This window comes from Onychomys torridus, chromosome 16 (assembly GCF_903995425.1).
Source record: "Onychomys torridus chromosome 16, mOncTor1.1, whole genome shotgun sequence".
Classification (NCBI taxonomy): Eukaryota; Metazoa; Chordata; class Mammalia; order Rodentia; family Cricetidae; genus Onychomys; species Onychomys torridus.
The window spans coordinates 29,943,621-29,968,078 of NC_050458.1; the positions used below are offsets into that span (position 1 = coordinate 29,943,621).

At 46.8% G+C, this 24,458-nt stretch overlaps 1 protein-coding gene across 10 annotated transcripts in view; it reads right to left on the reverse strand.

The window, feature by feature from the left end:
• Positions 1 to 24,458, reverse strand: part of Asap1 (ArfGAP with SH3 domain, ankyrin repeat and PH domain 1) — a 309,763-nt gene that overhangs the window by 11,782 nt on the left and 273,523 nt on the right. For 6 of the 10 annotated variants that reach the window (XM_036207548.1, XM_036207547.1, XM_036207546.1 and 3 more), the window contains 4 exons: positions 22,687 to 22,909; positions 12,826 to 12,996; positions 3,291 to 3,360; positions 947 to 1,005 (listed from right to left, as the gene is read on the reverse strand). In XM_036207548.1, coding sequence (XP_036063441.1) covers positions 947 to 1,005; positions 3,291 to 3,360; positions 12,826 to 12,996; positions 22,687 to 22,909 — 523 coding nt within the window. The remainder of the gene's footprint in view (positions 1 to 946; positions 1,006 to 3,290; positions 3,361 to 12,825; positions 12,997 to 22,686; positions 22,910 to 24,458) is intronic. The other 4 variants (XM_036207551.1, XM_036207550.1, XM_036207553.1 and 1 more) reach the window with 1 other exon arrangement.

The window sequence follows — 24,458 nt, forward strand, 5'->3', positions numbered from 1 at the left end:
GCTACCTAAGCAGGAGTACATCCTCATCCCAAAGGATGCCCCTTGACAGAAGAGCCCAACAGAGTGGTACATCTTGATGTCTCTATACTAACTTCCAGTTTGCCTTCCACTGAAGCAGGCTCTGGAGCACTGGGCTGGGACAGGGAGTTCTACTGTGGACCCTGACCATGGGCACTGACAACCTGGTGCCATCTGAGCTCCTCTGAGCATTTACCCAGATCTAACACAGGCCTGCCGGCTGGAGGCTTTCCCAAGGACCTAATGAAGCAGGGGCTTCAGACGGGGCTTCATGACTCTAAAGGCAAGCAGAGCTTTTTCTGTGCACTCGTTTGTGGGGTAGTAAGAGGCTGACAGTTTTGTTTTAGAAGTGAAAAGCATGGCCAGGATTTCAGAAGGTTGGTCAGAGAGCCAAGTGTCTGCTTGGCAGAGCAGCCGCATTGTAGACACTGGTTTCCTGTGCTTCCCAGGCACAGGTGTCCCTGCTCTGCATGACAGATGCTATCCCGGGAAAGGCTGCCTTTGCTACCGCCTTGGGAGGGGCCATCTGAAGCATGACTTCACCCTGTCCTTACACAACCTCACCACTAGAGATGAGGACTCCGAGTGGGTAAAGTCAATGAGTCATTTGCCCAAGGTCTCATGACTCGTGAGTAGAATAGCCGTGGTGGTTCCTCGGCGTCTCTGGTCAGGTTTCTGACTGGGAGAATGGTACCTGAGGTTCAGTAATGAATGGGTCTTCTGAAAAAAGGGTTATATCCTTAAGGAAACTATAGTATTTGCTAGATAGACTTAGATTTACTTTCTTCATTTAACAAGTATTTGTCAGGCACCTACTCTGTACTATTCTCAACACCTGGGGCAGATCAGTGAAGCAAAGGGAGGGTACTGTCCCAGGACAGGCAGTGACACTTCTACAACATGTGAGTATGGACTGGAGGCATCTTACCTTTCTGAGGTAGTTTAGGAAGCACTCTCGGGCCAAGGGCCGTCTTAGCAGAACTGGTGCTGATTAACAAATAACAGTTGTTTAGCATCTAAAAGTGCCATCATTTCAACAGTGATCTACAATTCAAATTAATTGAAGGCATCTCAGAATGACCACAAGCATCCTTTCTTCTTTCTTTTTTGGAGACGGGGTCTCACTATCTCCTGGCTGGCCTGGAACTCACTCTGTAGCCCAGGCTGCCCTCAAACTCACGGAATTTACCTGCCTCTGCCTCCTCAGTGCTGGGATTAAAGGCGTGCGCCACCACCATGGCCAGACTCAAATTCTTTACTAGGACTGGAGAGGTAGCTCAGAGAGTAAAGGTGTAGCCACACAAGGGTAGCATCCTGTGTCAGCTCTCCAGAACCTACATAGAGGTGGGAGGAGATCGGACTCCACAAAACTTGCCTTCTGACTTCCACAAGCCCTGCTGTAGCATGCTGCTCCTCCATCTCTCTCCTCTCCCTCTCTCTCTCTCTCTCTCTCTCTCTCTCTCTCACACACACACACACACACACCCCACTAATCCTCATAAAAGATACTTTAATAAAAGATTACAGTGTACTTTCTATGTTTTGGCTGGCCTAGATGGGTAAGTACTTGGAAAGGTAAAGCAAAGTCAAGCCCCTCATTTCAAAGCTGTTTGGAGGTGATCATGTGCACACTCTGCACACTGTGACCTTGATGCCCTACAGAGAAGTACTTTGTCTCATGTTACCCCACAGGCAGCCCTCATCCCACCCTCCTTTCCCGAAAAACAGAATGAAGTGTGAGTATTATCAACGGCATGTCCCCAGTCCTCCCCTGGTCAGGGCTTCTTTGGAGGATATGCAAATGAGTAGAGGAAGAAACACTTAAGACCCTGGAACCAGTCTGCACAGCGTTGTTTGAATAATCAAATGCGACACCTGCTAGCTGGAAGCCACTACTTCCTTTCACAAGAGGCTGAGATGCTCCTCAGGGGACCTGGAGGACACCTTGTATTCAAGGAGTAAGAGCTGCCAAGCGCCTGGGCTGGACCTGACCCCAGGCCTCTTTCCTGTCTTCTGACGTCCCAAGGGTTGGCTGGCCTTTCTTTGTTAGGTCTACCTAACTACCAACCAAAGGGAGTCAAAGAAGAGGATATGCATGCGTTCCCCTTTCTGTCTGGCTCTTAGATGCTCTGCTCTCTCCAGCTCTTGGGCAATCCACTCTGTGTCTGTGTGTGTGTGTGTGTGTGTGGGGGGGGGATAGCCATGTTCAGAGGAAGCCACTGGGACATGAGAAACAGTGACTAGGAGAGGACTCAGTTCCCATTCTTGACTGTGTTTTTCTCGTGTCCTGCCTTTGCATCTTCTTGGGGGAGACACAGCTGTCCTTACTAGTTACTCACCCCTGAACACAGGTAAAGCCAAAGTCTAGAGGATCAGAGGGCCCCCTCAGGAAGCTCCGGGACCAGGGCTGCAAGTGCCTGGGCATCCTCTGGTGTGCTCTGGGTGGGTGAGCTCGGAGAGAACTCGATGAGAGGCCAAATGGCAACTTGATCCTGCCTATGCACGCTCTGTGAGAACTTTCTATGTCACTCTGCCCCCCCTCCACAGATGACCGGTCCAACTGCAGCCAAAGGATGAAGTCAGGCTGGAGGTGAGTGAAGGAATGCAGAGCCACCGTTTACGTAGGGCCATGGTAACTGGGCTGCTCTCACTGGGTTAAAAGGACTAAAAACAGTTCTAAAAGAAATACAATTTTATTGATTTATTCTCATGTTTACTATACACTCAGAGCTAGCCTTGCCCACCTGCAGCTGATTCTCTCTTTCCCTGGTGTGGAGGTGGCTCTCTCTGCTTCCTGACTGCACCTCTGGAGGAAAGAGAGGTAACTTTCCATCCTTAGGAAAGCTTCCAAAGTGCCTCACTCAGTGCGAGGGGGAGAGAGGAACACTGCTGTTAGCCTAAAGACAGACAAACAAGCAAACACCATACAAGCAGACAAAAAAACCCTTCTCCCCTCAACACACACACCAGCCTCATTCTTATGTTAAAAAATCTTTAGACTTGAAAATATTGCAGTTAAAAGGTCAGAAATAGGCCAGGCACAGTGGTGCACACATTTAATCTCAGCAGTAGGAAGGCAAGGGCACACCATTTCATTGGGGCCCAGCAGGGAGGGGCCATGTGGAAGTGAGCAAAGATGTCCACTTTCTCTTCCTAACCGATGCTGCCAGTGACTACCCTGAGTAGAGCTGGGAAGGCAGGCAAAGCTTAAGTCTAGTCTGCCCACAGCAACTATGAGCACAACAGGAGAGGAAGGCAGGGCGGTGGCTCACCTTGCTTGCTGAGACAGCCCCTCAAACTTGTTTGTCGTCTTACTTGAAGAGGATGGGCCCACATCATTACCTACAAGAAAGGCAAAAGTTACATCTCCAGACACGGACATGAGAGAGACTCTGGCAAATGGACCGGCATCCCTCAGGTTCCAGAAAGCCTTAGAAGACCTCAGTCAGAGGAGCATGTCCTTCCTGTGTTAAAACAAGACCAAGCAGTGTTCCAGACTGATGTTTGTCCTGCTAGCAAGGACTATGTCAGGGTGAGTGGCCTGCCTCCCAGTAGGTTTCTAAGATCATAGGAACTTGCTGATGCACAGGGACTGAGGATCTGAATTAATCAATAAAACGTCAAGTTCATCTAAGAGGCTAGTTACCAGACCGGGATGACACGCTCAACTCCCAAGTGTGAGCCTGTGTGTGTGTGTGTGTGTGTGTGTGTGTTGCTGACAATCAGCTATTACACTATGGTCACTTGCATAGTCAGTACCCACTCAGTATTAACACTGTTTAGCACCTACTATGTGCAAGGCAGGAATGCAGGGCCAGAACAAAAGCTACGACTGTGTTACCGCTTTCACAGGGTTTAGGATCTGCTCAGGGGGTTTACATAAAGGAATGAGTTAGTACAGTAGGTTGAGACAGAGTCAGGCTGGGGGCTACGAAAATGAAGACACAGTATCCCAAACTCCAGCTGGTGAGAGAGGACATGGCACCTTGAGGAGGTAGGGGAATCTCTAGTGGGGCGGTGTCCAGACAAGAGCAGCCCAGGAGTATGGCTGTGTGCTTTGTACAGGTGGGCAGAGGATGGGCACAGCACCGGGGGCTTTCTGGCATGCTGTGCGGTGGGAGAAGTGTGCAGCAGAGCTGGGCCTCGGGGATCCTACAGGGATGGGGGGGGGTGTGAGGATGGAACTTCACTGTTTTCCACTCTACGACCAATCTCATGTCACAACATAACATCTGTCTAGTGGGTTCTTTCCTGTCAGCTGCCATTCCGCACAACACGCGAGACTGGCATCTTCGCCCTCTTTTAAAGTTAAGGAAACAAGAGGCTAAGCTTATGAATTGCTATGGGTTCCATAGCTATGATGAAGCCAAGACTCCTGACCACAGAGCTGTGGGCTCTACATAACCCCCTAGGATACCCTGACAGTAACACAAGTAACAACACCTACCATTAACTGAGTACTTAATACAAGTACGGTATTTACCAAGTATCTGCAGATAGTCATTCTCATGAGAAATGACATAATTACCTCCTCCAATCTACATATGAAGAAAAACAAAGGCCCAAGGGGAGCGGCAGGCGAAGGGTCAGCACTGAGACACAGGGCCAGGGGCCCTCTCTAGAGTCTGTACTCCTAACCACCGACTCTCCTCCCAGTCCAGACAAAAACTATTCCATCCGGAGAGGCTGGCATAGCCGAAAACAGACCTCCCGGGCAGAATGTTCTATAATGCCAGGACAATTGGACAAGCAGAAGCAAACTCTACTGGTTTTGACAACACCCGTGACTTTCAAACTGACTGCTGCGTAATGGTGACAAGACACCCTTTAACCTTTGATGTTTCCACTAGCACATGGCCTACTACTGAGGACATCTCTGTTACCTCTCAAGAAACCCTCAGTGGCCATCTCCTTCAAGGCAAGCATTTCTTCAGCTCCGTATTGCATGTCAAACCTACAGACCTGGATATCAAGCCCTGTACTTCCACACTTTTTGTGAGCCACAACCATGTCTGGGCAATAAGATGTTTTTCCCACTAATTCCCTTTCTATGCAAAACCATTTCCAAGAAATGACTATTTAATGTAGTTATGCAGAAGGGATTTGGTATTAGCAGGAGAAGGACCCTGACTCTTCTGTGGTCATTCTCTGCTATTGCACAGGTGAGGGTCGGGGTAGGCTGGCGGTGGGCCACACCTACAGGCCTGGATATCCAAAGTTCTCATTTAATGTTCCTCTTTGGCCAAGGTGACTTGCTGTTCTCCAAAGAAAATGCCTGTAGGCCTCTACAACTTTGCCTCTCTTGTTTCACTTGCAAGGCCTGTCCCCTCCCACACTTGGTCAATTCTTGCACATCAAAAGAACATCTCCCTGGCTGATTTGATTCCCCCATCCCCTTCTGGGGAGAAATTAAGGGAATAGATTTGGGAGCCGTACAAGTACACTTCTGAAATTGAGGTGGACCACTGATCTGGACTGAGCCTGGAGGATGCTTCTTACTCTGTTGAGCCTCCATCTCCGTGCCTACAATGGGAATAACAATTGTGCCCACTACAACAGAGAGCACTGGAAGAGAAGCTGTGGGTTATAAGCACGGCCCTGGACTGCAGGAAACATGACACAAATGGTAACTGGTCTCCAGTCTCCTGACGGAATGTGACGGGAACTACACTGACAGAGTCAATGAACTGGTACCCCAACGACAGGAACTCCTTCTAGGCCTTTGTAATCCTACCTCCCACACTGTGTCTGGAACATGGCCTTGCTGGAGGGAGGCTGGCGGGCTAACTACCTCAACTTCTCTGTTACAAGGCGACTTCTCAGACCTGGTCGGAAAGTCATCTGTGGTGGACTGACAAGAATCCTGTGATTTTCATAGCTAGGCAAAGGCTGGCTAGTGTGCAGAGAGGAGAAAGGAGGCTTAGGGAAAAATCCCAAAAGACAGTACTAAGAGGAAGCAACTGTGCAAAAATATACAAGCAGCTTTATTCCTTTCCTTTCCTGCTACACAACTTGAATTTGCAGCTTGCACAAGTTCTGGGGTATCAGACAGAGGCAATAAGAAGGCTGGGGTTAGATGCTGGGAGGCAGTGGGAGAAGCCACGGCCAGTTATCCATCTTAGAAGCCATGGGCTGAGATTTTGTGGAAAGAGCAGTGAGTATTAGCTAGTCATGAGTAGCATGCAGGCTACGGGCATCTTTCGGAACAGTGAACTAGGGTGTGGGCCATGGATTCAGAAATGAGTTCAAATGCCACTTCTGACATCAATCTGGGATCTTACACAAATGATTTAACTTCTCTGCTTCAATTTCCTTACCCATGAACTGGGGGGTGATGTCAACCTATCTTATGGGATGAATATGAAGGCACAGTCCAAAAATTACTGAAAAAAAAGTTTTGTATTTAAAAAGATTTCCAGAAGAGAAACAACTCTACCCTTTATTTTGGAGGCCTTTTGACTGCAGGATATAAAAAAAAAAAAGTACATGGACTTTAGGTCTCAGTGGTCAGAGGTGATTCCTGGAGGCCACTAATGCAGGTTCTGTCCTTACTTCCTTATCACTTATATGTACGTGTTAAAATCCACATTGGTTTGTTTAAAAGCAGGTAAGTACTTCCACGGTCATGGGGTTCCCACATATCTTGCATTTCCCTACTAGCCCCTTTGCTTTCTCATCACAAGCCTGCCTGAGAAGTCTCATGAGACAGATGGCTGAATTCAACACCGGAGGGGGACTTCAGTCATCTGATACCCAGGCTATTCTGGGCACTGGGGACACTGTAGTTCTGGCAGGAAAAGAGCCTGGAAGGGTTCTTCTTGCCTGGACAAGGCTGGACCCACACAGCAGACTATGTTTCTATAGGACATAGGGGCACAGCCAATGAGTAGGGGCATGTGTTAGATTGTGTTACTTCTGCTAAAGAGAGTGCCTTCTCCAGGCCTCTGATTCTCAAGCAGAGACAGACATGGCGAGGAGGGACAGCCAGAGACTCACCCTCTGCCCCTTTCTATCCTAAGCAACAGAAGGCAGTGTGTGGACAGGGTGAGGCATGTATGCTCTCAGCCACATTAGCTCCCCACATACCAGCTGTGAGAACCAGGGCAAGTTCTTAACCTTTCTAGTCTAGAATCCTTAAAACCCAGGAAACAGCATGTTCTGTCCCAGAGAGTGTGGGCAAGGATCATCTACACTACTGAATGTGAAGTCTAAGATGGACAGAGAAGGTGTCCGGCCTTCTGTGAAGCAGATGCATTACAGGTTACTCTCTCTCTACTCTTTCTTGCAGGTAATGCCAATGGCTGGCTACCTGATTGGCTGAACTATTTGCTTTTGCTCCATCCTGTGAGACTCCCAGTCAAATCTGTGGTCCATTTCCAGCTACAGGTTATGATCTGACACTCAGGATTCTGAGGGGCTTTTTCTATTCCATTCATTTTCCAAGGTCAAACCTCCTTAAACCACCTTCTCTCTCCTCAAAGGCCAGTGTGGAGGACTGATAAAACTCAAAATCTGTACAGAAGTCATCAGAAATACCAGTGAAGGCAGACTTTTCAGCCACACCCGTCTACAAATGAGCTGAATGAATGCAGAAGGTTCCAGTCCAGGAACATGATGGATGGGAACACCGAATAGTAAAAGCTTCAGAGTGTAACAGGCAGCTGGGTGTGATGGCACATGCCTATAATCCCAGCATTGGGAGGATGTGACTGGAATTTTCCTGGTTCAGGCTCACCTGTGTTCTACAGTGAGACCCTATTTCAAAACAAACAAACCACAGAAAGAATCAAACAAACAAAACCCAAGAACTCCTCCCCTGAAAACGGCAGCAATAACATTAAAAGACAAATCAAAGAGAAGAGAAGAGGCTGCCAGACTACAGTCAAGTCACAGGCCTGATCAGACTGCTGGCCACAAGAGCCAAGATGGAGGCGGACTTGGTGGGGGTGAGAGAAGGCGTTATTGTGAATGGATTCTGGATGTGGAATGGATGTGAATCTTTGAGTACCCCAGAGAAGGTTAGGAGCAATTACAAAATGGCTACCTAAAAGCACCAAATCCAGGCTGAGAGATAGCTCAGCCTATAAAGTGCTTGCCATGCAAGAATAAGGATCTGAGTTGGATTCCTAAAACCCATATGAAAACTGGGTGTGGTAGTGCACTAATAATTACAGTGCTGGGGGTGGGGGAGAGGGGAGGGAGGGAGAGAGACAGACAGACAGACAGATAGATAGATATCCCTGGGACTTTTTGATCAACTAGCTTAGCCTACTTGGTAATCTCCAGGCTAGAAACACACATATACACATGCACACACTCACACTCACATGTGTGCACACATGAGGACCCTAAAAAAGCCAAGAAACACTGGTAGTCACCAGAAATGGAGAAATTCTTTCTCTAGATCCTTAGGAGAGGACACGGCTCTCTCTGCTGGATGTTAGTCTTGCAGCCTCTACACAGTGGTTCCTAATGCTGTGACCCTTTAATATAGTTCCTTATGTTGTGGTGACCCCAACCATAAAGTTATTTTCATTCTTACTTCATGACTGTAATTTTGCCACTGTTATGAATTGCAATGCAAATATCTGATATGTAACTCCTGTGAAAAGGCCGTTTGGTCCTAAGGGATTATGATCCATCGGTTGAGAACCACTGTTCTAGAACCATGAGAATAGGCTTTGATTGTCTTAAGAGTCCAAGTTTGTAGAATGGGTTATAGTAGCCAAGGAAACATACAGCATCATGACACACATGTGGGAGTCTAGGGACTGGCCATCCAGCAAAATGCCAGGCAGAGAGAGTTACAAACAGTAGGTAACATTTGCTGAGTACTTTCTAAGTCATATATATAATCTTCATGAAAATTCCATGCATAACACAAGAATAATACTAATCCTTATTTTATTGTTAGAGAAACTGAGTTGTTGAACAATGAACAAATCCTTGTTAAAAAGCCAAATACGGTTGTTATGGAGTATTATTTTAAGATGTATTACCTTTGTTTACGCTGTGGAATATTTGTTTAATGATGCAAAGCAAAGATTTGTTGATGCATTCTTTTATGTTGCATTTGTTTAATTCTGTAAAGCTGTGTTGCTTTGCCTGTCTCAAACACCTGATTGGTTCAATAAAGAGCTGAATGGCCAATAGTGAGGCAGGAGAAAGGATAGGCAGAGCTGGCAGGCAGAGTGAATAAATAGGAGGAGAGATCTGGGAAGAGGATTGAGGAGCAAGAAAAGGAGGAGGATATTAGGGGCCAGCCACTCAGTTACACAGCAAGCCACAGAGTAAGAAGTAAAGAAAGGTATTCAGAAAAGAGAAAGATACCAGCTCAGAGGCAAAAGGTAGATGTGATAATTTAAGAAAAGCTGGCTAGAAACAAGCCAAGTTAAGGCCGGGCATTTATAAGAAAGATAAGCCTTCCTGTATTTACTTGGGAGCTGGGTGGCGGGTCTCCCCAAAGAGCCAAAGAGAGTATTAACAACAACTACATGTGGTGGCTCAAACCTATAATGCCATGAAGGCTGAGGCAGGATTGCCATGGGTTCAAGGTCAACCTAAAGTATAGAGACTGACTTTGTTTAAAAAAACAAAAACAAAAACAAAAAACCCATGGAGAATATGATACTAGGGTTCACATTAGGGACTCTATAGAGATGGAATTCTGAGGGGACAGACAAAGAGGCAGAAGCACTGGGACAATGCCCCAGCCAGAGGCAAGAATAGTGTGGTCTTTGGAACAAGTCCTAGGATCACTAAGCATCAATATAGCTAAGTACAAGGAAAGACATTCTAGACACTGTGAGAATGTCACGACAGAGGCCCACTGGAAGGTGGAAGAGGAAAGAGCGTGAACTGGGATTCTGATGACCCAGTAAGGCACGTAAGTCCTGCTCCAGAAGAGATGGTGAGATTTCTTCAGCTGTGTCTACCCCAGGGACCCCATCTCCATGGGCCTAGGGGAAATGGAGGTCTGGGGGAAAGCTAGGGCAGCTGCAACACCAGGGAGATGCTGCCCAGAGGCTGACCTCTGCCTCTGGCTGCTGCCCAGTCTGGATCCTGCCTTTGCCTTGCAGTAGACAGCATCAACGGGAGATTGGGGCAGGGCTGTGAAGCAGTGATCACTCAGCAGAGTGTAAGTTCCCGATGGAGGATCAGGAGTCTAGCTGTGCACTTGCTAGCCTGTCTGCACAAGAGTCTGTCTCCTCTGTGTGGACACTCATCACCTACAAACAGGCCTGGAATCAACACCCTGGGTTGCCTGAGCGCTCAGCAAGGTCTTGCCATATGAAGCAGTGCCACTTTTGCTGAGGGTGGATTTTGATTTCTGTCTTAGGGCTGGCTGAGGCCCCATCTGTGAAAGGCTAGCTCCCAGCTTATTGGAAGGTGGTAACCTTTTATTTTTATTTTTTTCTTTTTTTGGTTTCTTGAGACAAGGTTTTTCTTTGTAGCCTTGGCTGTCTTGAAACTCCCATTGTAGACCAGGCTGGCCTCAAACTCAGAGATCCAACTGTTTCCGACTCCAAAGTGCTAGGATTAAAGGCATGTGCCACCTCATCTGGCTGACAGTAACTTTTATAACACAGTAACACCTAAGTTGCTTTGGGAAAAGGCCTGAACCCCAGCTATACTGCAGATAAAAAGAAAAGCCAGGTGCTAGAAAACATTCAAGCTGGAAAACAGAAATTTAGTGAATTGATTTGAAGGCTGCCTCTGTTTCTATAAGGATCACTGTAAAGCACACAGGAAGTAAGCAGAGGATCAAAGGTCAGGGAAGTCTGGGAAGAAGCTTCACCTGTGGGATGAAGTCCACACAGAAAGCCTGTGACTTTGAGGCAATGTTATCTGGGCAAAGTCTGTTTTTTTGACAGCTCTGGGGACTCCTGAAAGCCTTGGAATGCAACATCCAGGAGTCATCAGTGTTAAAGATCATATGTGCCTGCATGCCTTCAATCCTTTTGCCTTGATTATTTCTGACTCATGCAGCCCCATCTCAAACGTGTCCTCCGAGTTGAATTCATGTACACACTCCATTTTCCAGCATTTCCATAGTTTGGCCACCATATGCCCCTTGATATGAAAGTAACTGTACTTTGTAGACTCCTCTGAACTCCTCACAGCACTGTGAGCTTCATGGGCACAAAGACTTGAGGAGGCTGAAGCAACAGAAAAAGCAGGTATCCTGGGTGGGTCTGCTGACAAGTGGCTAACGCTAACACACACACACACACACACACACACACACACACACACACACACGCGCCCAGTAGGATTTGGGACAAGACTGTGACAGTCTTAAAGTGTATATTTTAGGCTTTTCTTTTAAACAAAATACAAAAACAAAAACAAACAAAAAATCAGAGCAATTCAGGTAGGCTTTTAAGAAATCCTTTAAGACCATTAAGCTGAATTAACTTATTAACTTATCTCATGTTAAACCCAATTTATAAAAAGGCAGGGAAAAAAGTCACAATGGAATCCTCTGGTGGGAAGAGGTAAGCCACAGACTACTGTGTTCATTTGGCAGAGTTCATTTGTGTGGACCAGGACTTTGGTGGGCTACTGGATGATGGTGACCCACATGCCAGAGTAAGGATAGCAGGCAAGGTGCAATGAAGTGTTCTTGTTGTTGCTGTAAGTAGTGTTTTGTTTTGTTTTGTAGACAAGGTAAGTCCTTGTGGCCAGTGTCGACCAGCTGACTGAACTATCTCACTCTGAGTAAGGCTACTCATTCTCAAGAGATTCCTGAGTATCCAGTTTGTGCCACATAGGATTTCACACCGGTGAGAACAAGACAGACAAAGATGCTTCTCCCATGGTGCGCTCGCTCTAGCCGGGTAGACAGAACATGCAAAGACCTGAACTCTGATAGAAAGCAGAGAGGAGCCAAGGAGGCAAAGGGGACAGAATGCCAGGGAGAGGATGGGCCTTGGAGAGCACATGAGGGGGCTGGGAGGTGGAGGGCAGAGTGCGGAGCAGAGACCCTCCTGCAGGGCTCCAGGGCTCTGACAGAAGGAGCCAGCACGTCTCTGAAGCCCAGCAGGGAGTCATTAAAGGTGTGAAGAAGAATGTCCAGGATAGGATTTCTGTTTTATAAAACTATTCTGGTTATCATAAAGGTGTGGACTGTTTTGTTTTTGTCTTCTTTTTTTTCTGCTACTGGGATTAAACCCAGGGCCTTCCCTGTGCATGTTAGACAAGCACTTAGCCAATCCTAGCCTATTATTCTGCTGTTCTGAGTTATATGAGATTCATAATTCCAACTTCAAACAGCTGCTATTCTTGCTGAGATTTAGGATATGCTCACTTCCTATTAGTATTCTATTTGGCCCTCCACATCTGTGGGTGAAAAATATTTAGGAAAAAATTGTGTTGCACATGGACCCATCTTTAAAAAATCAACAACAACAAAACCTCACCATTACACTGCATTAGATATGCTGTCTAGAGAGGATTTAAAAGCATATGTGCTCAGGTTATTCAAACACTATGCACATTATATAAGAGGGACTGGGGTATCAGCAGATTTTGGTGTCTTGGGGGTATGTGATCTAGAACCATCTCTCTGATGATATCAGCGGACACTATATTTATCACTATAGTTTTGAGTGGCCCCAAACATTATTCAAAATGTTTTCTTGCCTTAGAAGGCAGATATAGTCATATTCACGCATGTTTAAGTCTTCTGTCAGGGTGTGTGCAGTTTGGACAGTTTTCCTAACATGCAAACTGTCCAGTGCCCAGTGGAGTCCCCCCAACTATAGGGCTCTGGGCAGTTTTGACCCTGACTTTAGGAAAACTTACCCCAAGGAATTGCGCCTTTGTTTGGGGGCCCATGAGGTAGTGGGCTGGGAGGGTCGGACAGGGTTCTCTTGTGTCCGGGTGGTGGGGGAGGAGGCCTCTTCTTGGACAGGGTGGAGCTGCCACTAGAGGTCTGCGTGCCTAGAGGGAGTGTAGAAGGTGGGCCAGTTGGACCTAGAAAGGAAATTGAACGGGGGGCAGGAGGGTTAATCCCAGTCTCACAGACACAGAGCAGTAAGTATGTAATTACTCATCAAAATGTGGCATAACATGGGAGTCCATCAGCCCACCGAATCACAAATGGATTTTGAAAATTGTTGGTTAGTGGAATGCTCAGCCCTAACCAGGACATCTGTATCACATCCTCTCCTCCCAAGGCTCAGCTGTCATTGTGGGATGAGTATAAGGGCCCAAGGTGGTGGATGAGCACAAGGGGACTGTTTTCAGACACAGCAGGGAAGTTGCACATCTGAATTCGCAACAGTTGAGGCAGCACTCATAAGACCTGTGTAAGCTCAAGCCAGATAAGATTCCAGCATGGAGAGGGGAGGTGGGCACCAAGCCTGGTCCCCAGCTAAAGAGTTCTCAGTAGTTGATAGCGGCTGGGACAGACTCACTTTTCTTCAAGGGTGTGGTCTGTGGTGGGTTGTGACCACCATTCCATGAAGGCCATATGTCTAAGAACAATGTGTAGCACAAATTGTACTTCATGGGTTTAAAAGAAGGTGCGGTGGGCAGGGGTGGGCAGGGGTGGGATCGAGGCACAAAGTTGAATGGATAGGGAAGGGGAGATAGATCCGGGAGAAGTGAGAGGGGTGAGTATGAACAAAATACACTGTATGCAGCTCTCAGGGAACTGAAAAAGAGAAAGAACACAGGAAGAACTCAAGTGATTAAGTAGATGGTGGAAAAAAAAAAAAAACTTGGTTAAATAATTACAACAAAGGAAAAAGGGTATTTCTAAAGAGCCAAACCCCAGCCAAGCCAGGCATGGTGGTACACGCCTGTGATCCCAACCTCTGAGGAGGTTAAGGCAGGGGGATCAAGGAGTTCAAGAACCACAAGTTGAGTCGGAAATGTGATGAGACCTCATATAAAAACCAAGGGAAAGCAAAAACCCAGTGGTGGTAACAAATCAGAGTGGACACAGAAGGCCCAAGAACTCGGCCCCTCGGTCAGATGCAATGATAAAACGAAAGCGCACACACATTTTCAGCCAGTAAGCAGCTCACTGGAAAGGACAGACCCTACCTAAGAGGAAGGCCTCCTGCATGGCCACCAAGATCAAGAGGGGGGACAGACAGCAGAGTGCTGAGAACTCAGCAGTGGCCCACGGGCTGAGGCATCTGAGTGTCCAGGGAGCGGAGGTTTTAACTCTCCTACAGCCTTTCTTTTGGACAGCAAACAAGTTTTCCTTAAAAACCTCCCCCTAAACAACAAAGGGTCTGAGAGGACCTAGAGTAAAGAAGTTAGAAACGTCCTTTTGTTCTAATTCTGAATTGTTCTGGAGATCCCACACCGCAGGTTATACTCGACGTCTGAACAGCAGCCAATGAAGCCGGTTTCGAAGCAGTGAGGGAGCGTCATACACATTCTTGAGGAGAGGGTGCATGCCAGGCACTGCGCTGGGCACCTGCGTGGGTATTTCTTTAGAGAATCCTGCCATGGGCCTGCTTTAGCTATGTCCACCAAAGACGGCTTCTGTAAACGTTTAGGGAGAAAAAAGGGGAGAAGGAACAAGATGGGAAAAGGCTAACAACACTGGCATACCAGCTGCTTAACTGGGACAGGAGCCGCTTGGTGACCCGGAAAGTCTCCAATGGCGTTTTTATATTCTGTAGTAAAATAAAATCTTAATTACTGCTGGCCTTCTTCCTGGGTAAACTTAAGGTAGCTTTAATTATTAATTAATGGCTAGTACTAGCAAGGATTAAGTCATTCATTCTCAAAGATAGCCCAACTGTGGCAGTAAATACTGCTCATCTCAGTAAGGCAGCAGTCTGCATTAGGATTAAATGTCCCTAGTTATACAACGGATTCTGTTTAGCTGATGTGACATCCAACGGCAACTTTATGGTTGCTTTAAACCAATGCCCAGTGTTTGAAAACCATTTTTATAAAAAGGAGATGGTGACTACAGCCTTACACCTGTGCCATCTTCAACTGTGTCTGAATATGTTATTCTTTTTGACTTTCAATATAATCCTGTGAGAGGTTTGACATGGCAGATCCCACCGAACAGGACAAAGCAGGCTCAGGAACAGGAGAGGCGCTCACTCTAGCAGTCAATGCTGCTGGATCCTCGGGTCCAGGGCAGCGTTTTCTGCATGGCCCGTGAGAAAAACAACAATGTCAGTATGAGGAAATGGAAATAAATGCAAAATAGTTACTAGACAATGATGAGTTTCTCTTGTAATTTCATCTTTATCGCCACCTAGGGACTTTCTGGTGAACTGCATCTTATGAAAAGGTCATAGGATGCAGCTGCAAATTTTGTCCAGTACCGAATACTGAAGCAAAATGCTAATAGAGTTACATCTCGAGCAGAAGTGTGCTATGTATATATAACTTCAGGAATGATCGTATACAGGAGCCACCCAGTCACTACCAACTAAGCAGAATCCAGATCCAAGAATCTAGGGAGCTGGCCAGAGAAGAGAAGAAGCCTGTGAACCAGATCTGACTCCAGCCCAGGCACTAAGCCTCTGGCTACACTAGTCTTCTCTGTATAGGATTGCCCAGGGATCCCTCTCTAACTCCTGCCCTCATCTTAAAACAAAAACAAAAACAAAACAAAAGAATATTTTTATTAATCCTTTCAGAATTTCATACAATGTAGTTTTTTTCTTTCTCTCGAGACAGGGTTTCTCTGTGTAGCTTTGGAGCCTATCCTGGAACTTACTTTGTAGACTGGGCTGGCCTCAAACTCACAGTGATCTGCCTGGCTCTGCCTCCCGAATGCTGAGATTAAAGGCATGAGCCTCCAAGGCCCAGCCTTTGAAGTATATTGTTGCCCTCCTTTTAAAAGGGGGACCTAGGTGTAACCTCATCCAGAATTTTTCTTTACTGCATCCCTCTTCTCTGGAGTGAATGCTGCTAATGTCTGGGCTTCAACAAGTGAAAAACTTTCAAATTTCACAGAAAATGGCTTGAAAAATTATCTTGACAGGTTTTTGAGAAGCTTTACTGTAGAGCTGTAATTTACATATTCTAACACGTCTTACAGAAGAGTTAATGACTAAAGTTATATCTAAGTAACTGTGGTAATATGGATAAAAGTTCTATAATTTTCTAATGGTTTTCCTTTTTTATGTTTTTATTCAATAATGTTATCTATGTTCATTGTGCACACTACGTTGATTTGAAACATGTACACATTATGGAATGGTTCAACTAGCCAATTAACATTCATCACCTCATATCTTAATGTAGTGAGAACTCTCCAAACCTACTACTGCCTTAGCAATTTTCAAGACTACAATCCATTATTATTTGCTGTAATAGCATGCCCTACAAACATCTCTTAAATTTATGGGGCTGATCCAATTTTTTTTTTAAATAGTATGGTGCTTAAGGGGCTTGGAAGTGCACATCTATCACCGTAACAAGCAGGAGATAAAGGCAGGCGCTGGGTAACTGCATAGAGAAAGGGTCCGGAAGGAAGGAGCTGTCAAAGTGACCTGTTCTTCTGTCTGTTGACTTCTATTCAGAGAACAGTCTTAGCTTTTTATCTGCCCTTCAGTCTCTTTCTGATACTGGTAAAAGTGTAGATTCCAGGGCCTTAGGGTTGCTTCTGTAACAATTATGTACACACCATCACCACCCCTCCCCAAATAAGAGAAATCAGGGTTTCCTCTTCCCCTTTTCCATACCCTAGAAGTCAGGTAGACTTAAGGACCAAAGAGCCCGAGTCAGTGGTCTCTGTTGAAGAGAAAGCTTTTGGCTGGCCCAAGGTGCTTCATGTGAGGTGCTTAAAAAAGAAATCTGGTACATCACAACTTCCATTCTGAATGCTCATTTTAACCGTAAGGTCTGGTTAGTTTGGGTGTGTAATGACTGTTTATTTTCAAGTTTTTTTAAAAAAAATAATAAGGCTTTAACAATAAATAAAATAATAATAAAAAGGGATGTGGGAAATCTGATAAAGCCACAACAACAATAAAAAAAATAAAGCCCAAGCTAAATACAAATCCAGTGTGATTTAAGGGCAAAGCCCATGAGTTTTTATACCATGTTACTCAAAGGGTTGTCCCAGGAGATACAAACCCCAGCAAATGGCAAAGTCACCAGTGTATGAGCCCTGCTGCTGAAATACTTCCCGGGTTTGTCTGACTCAGCCAGTGGTGCTCTTCCTGATGGCAAGCAACGGCAGTAAGCTGAGGCACCTCTCCCTCTCCACTTGTCTCTGACCTCTACCACTGACCTCTGAGAAGGAGATGCTGTGTATAAAAGGCACGCCCAGCTGTATTTGGTAGAACTGTTGTAAACATTTTATACAAGGCTCTTCAGCAAGTGAACTGTCACTTCCCAATGACATGTGGGCTACTTATGTGTGCTTACTCCTTACTTTAGCTATATTTTTGGGGGGCATACTTTCACTGATTCTTTCTGTTGCTTATAAATTGAATAAACCCTGACACAGATGAACACCCTTCTCTTGCACTGTGCACAACCTATACATAGCCCCTGTCCTAGAGGAGTTTTAACTAGGGCAGGATGAAATGGAAACCTTGTCCTTCCTTCAAAGCAGCAAGCTTAGCGTTCCTCCTGCACCGCCCCCTACCGACCCGATGGTGCATTTCATGCTTGCTTTCTTACTGTTAGGTGAGCACACAAAGGCCTTCTTCTCTGTCCCCTGCATTCCTGCTCTTGAAATAGCTGTTGAATGAGCACACTCTGGTGGAACTGCGCAGACTCATTAGCCTGTCCCTTTTCTGTGTGTGCTCAAAGCAGTGACTCAGCAAGGCAAATGCCAAATGCTTACTTCTGGATGGAGATCCTGAAACTCAGCAGGGCCAAGTGAATATAGGGTGAGAGACACAGGGCTGGATTGGCCTTTAAGAAGAAGGAAGCCTGGGGTCTTGGTGGGCAGAGGAAAAGGAGCTTCCTGGAGAGGGAAGGAAGTTTGAAAGGCTTTCCAGGATCCGTGGCTGCCCAGGTGGCTGTGGTCTGGTCGGACACAGATGGGCTCTGATCGTCTTTAACTCTCAAACTATATTCTTGGATTAATGAAGGCATTTGGTCTTGCCACCTAAACTGGTGGTGAGGGTAGCACCTGGTACAATATTCTTTGTGGCACCAGGCTGTCATCAACAGCATCTACTGTGGCTCACAGTACTGGGTATGGTATTGCTTTTGTACAAGCTGCTGCTGTCGTAGACGGAGGCTACAGCCTAGATGAGGCAGGAGGTCTCTGTCATAGCAAGTATGCATGAGATTCAGGGTTAGCATTCCCAAGTATCCACGTGCTATTTAGAAAGATAGTAATTCTGGATTCTTGCACTAGTTGTTCCTGTTTCTACAAGCTTAAAAACTTAGATCCTCAAACCGACTACTGCTCATTGAGATCAGATTTATCATTCCTTACTTTATAAAGTTCCTTTCAGTAAAGAAGCAAGTACATGTCAGGTCTAGCAATGTTACATGTTAATCCGGTCAATGGATCACTTCACTCTGGTCCATAGTTCTCTGAAGACTTTTTTCTTTTCTTTGGTTTTGTGAGACAGGGTTTCTCTGTGTAGTCCTGGCTGTCCTGGAAATCCCTTTGTAGCCCAGGCTGGCCTCAAACCCACCTGCCTCTGCCTCCTGAGTGCTGGGATTAAAGGTACGAGCCACTATGCCTGGCTGAAGACTCCTTCCCTTCAAAGGGGCAGTGGCAGAGAGGCACCAAAGCCAGACAGAGGACCAACCTGATGGACCACATGGTGCCAGTGTTGTGTGTGCCCAGTGTGTCCTACAGTCCTCAATTAATGTCTACCACAGTCTTGTGAGCGGTGATGACTCCATGGTGGGGGTAAATTTATGCCGGTGACACACCAAAGACATGAAGATGAACAATGGCAGACAGCCATGGTTCTAAATCTTAAAATGATTGTGAGAGAGTTGACAGTCAACCAAACAGAAGCAAGTGCGTGTTCTGTGGGATGGGCCGTGCAGCTAAGCTGCTCCCCATGTCCCTCCGCTCCAGAAGCAGCTGCAGCTGCGGCCCAGCAGACCTAACTGGAATGCCTTGGAGCAGAACGTTCCAAAATGATTTCTCCATACACTGGTGTCACTGGATTCTGAGGACTACTCCATGAGAAAAAGACAACCGATTTCACTTGACAAGGAAAGAAAATCAGAGGTGACAAGCCATAGGCTGATTTAACTCTCTCCTACCTTTAGCACTGCGTGATCTGAAGGGAATTCCTTAACTTTTCTAGGGCTCAGTTTCTTTGTCTGTATAATGGGATACAGACAGTGTTAATCCTTCAGGATCCTTTTAGGTTTAAAGAAGTCAAAGTTCTATGCTAGCATTTAAATGTAAGGATTAAAAACAAATAAAACCTAGTGAGTCTGAGGTACTTGTGGTGTTTAAATAGTGTTGGGTAGGGGCTGCTGATCGTGAGAATATCTACACACTTAGCTGCTGAGTTCAGACTCACTAGGGTGCTACTCAAGTACAGGAGGTGCTGGCTGGTGGTAATTTAGATCAAACTTCCTGAATTCTAATGAGGCAGCTGGAAGGTTTTGAAAATATTCCTGAACTTGGCTCAGAGGAATTCTTTCTCTTGCTACCTTTTGCTCTGCCCTTATTTGTGGGGAGATTTGTCAGAGGCATCTGTTCTGTTACAGGAAGCCATTATCCTGAGGTCCCTAAATTCACGTCTGTGGGGGTAGCTTCTGCTCTAGGCAAGGGCCAGGGCTTTCCTTGCTGCGGAGAGATTCAAGACAGCTAGCTTTGTTCTCATGCTGATGGTTCTGCCGGTTACAGGATGGACTGAGAAGAACACAGGGACTATGACGTACAAGCGCCTCTGCACAGGGTGTCAGCTGGCTCTTTAACAGTGGCCGCTAAGAACTCCAGTCTAAACACTACCAGTTTTCCACATGTGACAGCATGTGAGCCCAGCTGGCTAAGGGCGGCATGGTGCGGGGCCTGGGAACTGTCATTACAGACTGCCGGTCTGTGTCAGCCTCAGACAGTCTGATGCTCCGAATCTGATGTCCCAGAGGGGAACTCCATCAGTCAGCAGAGCAAGTTCTATTTTCAAGCATGGGCTTTATTTGTAAAGGGGAGGTGGTCTATCCTTAGTTAGCCATGGTTGCTATGGCCAAATAAATCTCTGGGCTCCTGTTTCAGCAGCTGAACCACTAAATAAACGCAGTCTTTGTTTTCTGGGTCTTTGGTAAAGAGCTAGTTAGAATTTATTCAATGCAGGCCAGTGAGGACTGGCACTAAGCCAGATAGTGTACTTTATGGTTTTCTATATCCCAGCGAGATAAAATTACACAAGGAGGTTGTAGGAGGTGGGGGTGGGGTGTGTTGGTCCCTGGATTCTGGTGTCAGGGAAGGCTTTCTGAACAGGTGCAGGCTCTGCCTGTAAGACAGGCCGCTGCATAACGAGGGCCATGAAATCCTTTGGAGTCCATTCTTCCACTACCTTATCAGGCCTGGAGGCTCCTCTCTGTCTTCCTGTTAGAAGCATGGTTTTGCAGAGGGGAGAACGGCACAGGGCTCACATAGTATGGATCTGTAGATTGATATGTTAGTGGTCTTTAAAAAGCGTGTTCCAGTAGATCGTGCAGAAATGGCCGAGACACTTGGCCTCCACGTGCTTTGCTGTTAAGGCCACTTGTTGTCTTTGATGAGAACCTGCTCATGCCAAAGCCTTATTGTAACGTTCCCTATTATTTTATGATCTACAAGGCCATTTGGGGTCTCTCTAAGAACACAGCTCCCATTTATAACACGATTTCAATGGAGAATAAGCTGTGAAAAAACAGTTTTGAATCAAGCTCACATTTGCCAGAAAATAGCCCCAGTGTGATTCAAATAGGCCTGTCATTGTATGCCAAGGGGCACTGGAAACCTGTGCTAACTTGGGTTGAGCGTACTGCACTGGGAGAATCCGAATTTGGACTCTCTGGCAGCTACAGCTCTGAGCACCCTCAGCTGTAGCCCTGGGTGTAAAAACCCCAATGCTGGCATTCCTGCACTTTACTTGACCCTCCACACTGACTGGAGGGAGGACAAAGGGTGAGTGTTTTGTGGGAATAGAACAGGAACCATCTCCACTGGCCTGAGATGCAAGGCTGGCGAAGGTATCTGACAACACGCAGAGTTAACAATGGCCTAGGCAATGCCGGGCGGCGGTGGTGTACGCCTTTAATCCCAGCACTTGGAAGGCAGGGGCAGGTGGATCTCTGTGAGTTTGAGGCCAGCCTGGTCTACAAAGCGAGTTCCAGGAAAGGCATAAAGCTACACAGAGAAACCCTGTCTCGAAAAACCAAACCAAACAAACAAACAAACAACCCACAAAAACAACAACAACAAAGCAACAGCCTAGGCAATCCCCCCAAGTCTCTGGGGAAAACCACCTCCTCCAGGGTGTGAGACTGGGTTCTGTTCTAGGATTCCTGGTAGACGAGAACCTTAGGTAGTTCGTCACTCAGCATCTGTGAGCTCTAATCCCTCATTTGCTAGATACGTAACTGTACCTACCTCATCTGGAGTCCTCGGATGAGTAAAGCTTGGTGTGTGGCCTCTCATGAGGCGAGTGCTTCATGAGTACCACCTACTACTATGACAACCCCCACCCCACTTTGGAGTCACAGTCTCATGAAATCCAGGTTGTCCTCAAACTTGCTATGAGGTCAATGATGATAATGAATTTCTGGTCCTTAAATTGTTTCCTGTACCAGCCAATTAAGTAGGGCTATTATTGTTATGGATGTTGCTATGGTAGCGCTGCTGTTTTTTATTTTTTTTAGTCAGTAATAGTCATTCATTTGAATAGGAATCCTGTAAGTGGAGGGAGGCCCCCAAGTGACAGGAGGATTATAAAGGAGACTAATAGTACGGCAGGTATTTTATTTCATATTTTAGAGTGCGAAGTGACGGATATAAAGTGATAAAAGGAAAGGGAAATGAATATTGAAATTGTTAAAAGAATGTAAATAATTAGATTATGAAGCATGAAGGTAGCTGGGCCATGGTGGCGCAGGCCTTGAATCCCAGCACCTGTGAGACAGAGGCAGGTCTATCTCTGTGAGTTCGAGGCCAGCCTGGTCTACAGGGCTAGTTCTAGGGCAGCCAGGACTACACAAAGAAGCCCTGGCTGGAGAAAGAAAACAAACACACAAAGGCATGGAGGTTGGGCTGTCTGGAGGAACAGCGATAACGCAATCGCTTCACGCAGTTTTCCACAGTGCCGGGGATCAAACCCGGGGCCTCGTATATAAAAGACAAGCTTTCTACCAGTTGAGCTTCCTCTTTCGTCCAGATAGTCGCATGTTTAGCAAAGGCATCTCAGTACAGAGAAAAGTAGTCCTTCAAAAACCAAGGGATTATTCCTGCTTCAGAAAGGACAGGCCACGCGGCACTCAGACTGAGGTTCAACTGCTTATTGGAAAAGCCACTTTATCTCTCCTAATCTGAGTTTCTTTTTCTGTGGGATGGGCACGAAAATCACGTAATTCACAGAAGTTTACTGCAAGATAACACACCAAGAACACCCATGTACTACCTTTTCCCCTACTGGTGCCTGAGAAATGACAGTCTACACGTTGAGCTGTCCCCGACAGGACGTTCCACGTTCTGCCACTGAGCGCAGAGACTAGCAGCCGTGAGGTCAAATCCACAGACATTCCTCAAGCCCGTACCTTTCCCGGCATTCCTGGGTGGCAGAGGGGGAGCCTCGGAGGTGGGCGACGTGGGCGAGTCTGTGCTGGCGAAGATCTGGTTGGTGAAGGCTCCGTAGGAGAGTCGCTGCTTGTCCCGTGGGGTGCTGAACCCTGGCAGTGCCAGCTTGTCCTGTGGCGAGATGCTGGAGGAGTGGCAGAAGCTCTGGGGCCTGGGGGAGCGCTCCTTCTTGATAGGGCTCGGCTGGCACAGGAAACAACAGGTGAGATGAGACCGGCCCTGAGGTGTCCGGCGGACTCCGGTGGAGCGGGGTCAGGGGTCGCCTGGTGCCGTGGCTCTCAGGGTGGTGTGGCAGCCATCACCACAGCTTACCCCACAAGCTTGGTACTTCCTCCCCCTTCATCACTAACAGTCCCAGCAAGGGGTGCCAGTCAGGGGTGAACAGGGCACTCCAAAGTGACAGGGAAGGTCACAGTTACACTTAGCCTTCAACCAACACCTCCCTGCAAAGGACGGGGCTGCTTCGTTTGAGCAACATTTCCGTGAACCTATGATTTGTTAAACCAAGTCCTCTCCCCTGTACAAACCTTTTTACCTTCAACCCTCTTCCACACTTGGCTTGGAGGGGCTGCCCGTACGCCAAGGGCTTGGAGCGCTAAGTCCCACCCACATTCTTGGGCTGCAAACCATTTCCAACTGCCCACGTGGTTGTTTCCTTCACGGTGGTGGTACCAGCACCATCCAAATGTAACTGTAGCAATTACGCATCCCCTGCATCCCTGTGGAGACCTAAGACAGACCCTCTTAACTCATTCCCAGCAAGGTGATTGCTGCTCCCATTGAAACAGATGGCCCTAATTCCTCTCTCTCCCATCTACACGGTTGGAAGGAAACCCTGGTCCTGCTAAAAAACCTTTGCTGGTTTCTGACTGCTTGGGCCTAAAAGCAAACAAACAAACAAACAAACAAAAAACCCAAAAACAAAACAACAACAAAAAAAACCCACTCTTGACTCTGCAGGGCACCTCCTCCCCTTCCTCCTGGGGATGTTTCCCACTCACAGCATGAGTTGATCTATCCTCCTTTTCTCTGGCCAATGCCCACTTCTCTCAGAAACCTGTGTCTGGTGCTGTTTCCTTGATGAAATGGTCAGGGCTTACCAAGGCTGCTGATCTAGGTCTCAGGATTTCCCCAAACTCTCACCATGACAGGCACATTACCATCTGACTCATCATCTCTCCTTTGGAAATGGAGAGTGGCCTCTTTGTCCGAGCATTCCCTACTTCCTGCCTCGCACACAGGAAATGCCAGGCACACATCTGATGGTGAACATGGATGAACTCTCAGAGGTAGTTCAACACCACCTATGAGGGTCATAGGGACCTGGGCTTTAATCCTAGAGATGGCCTCTGTCAGCTAGGAGGCTTTGGAAAAGCACCAGGTCCTCTTTGTGTGTAAGTTTTCTCTGGGAACAACAACCACATCCTGGTGAGTTTCAGAAAAGACCGTCTGAGTTGACAGAAAAATATTTAGCTCAGCTTAGACCACATGTAAGTCCTTCCTAAGTGACAATTAGGAGTATTTACTAGTTAGTTGTATATAAGGCTACAATGTTCTAGTTAAATGTCAGTGTAGATGTAGCTTTTAAAGGTGATCACAACTTCAATCAGTCACTGGGCCTCAGCTACTTAGAGCTTAGGAAAAAGTGACCAGGGTCCCTAAAGAGCAAGCAATTTGGCTTTCAGACCCCCTTCAGCAACCTGCCATATCACCTGCTGCTGGGACTTGCGGC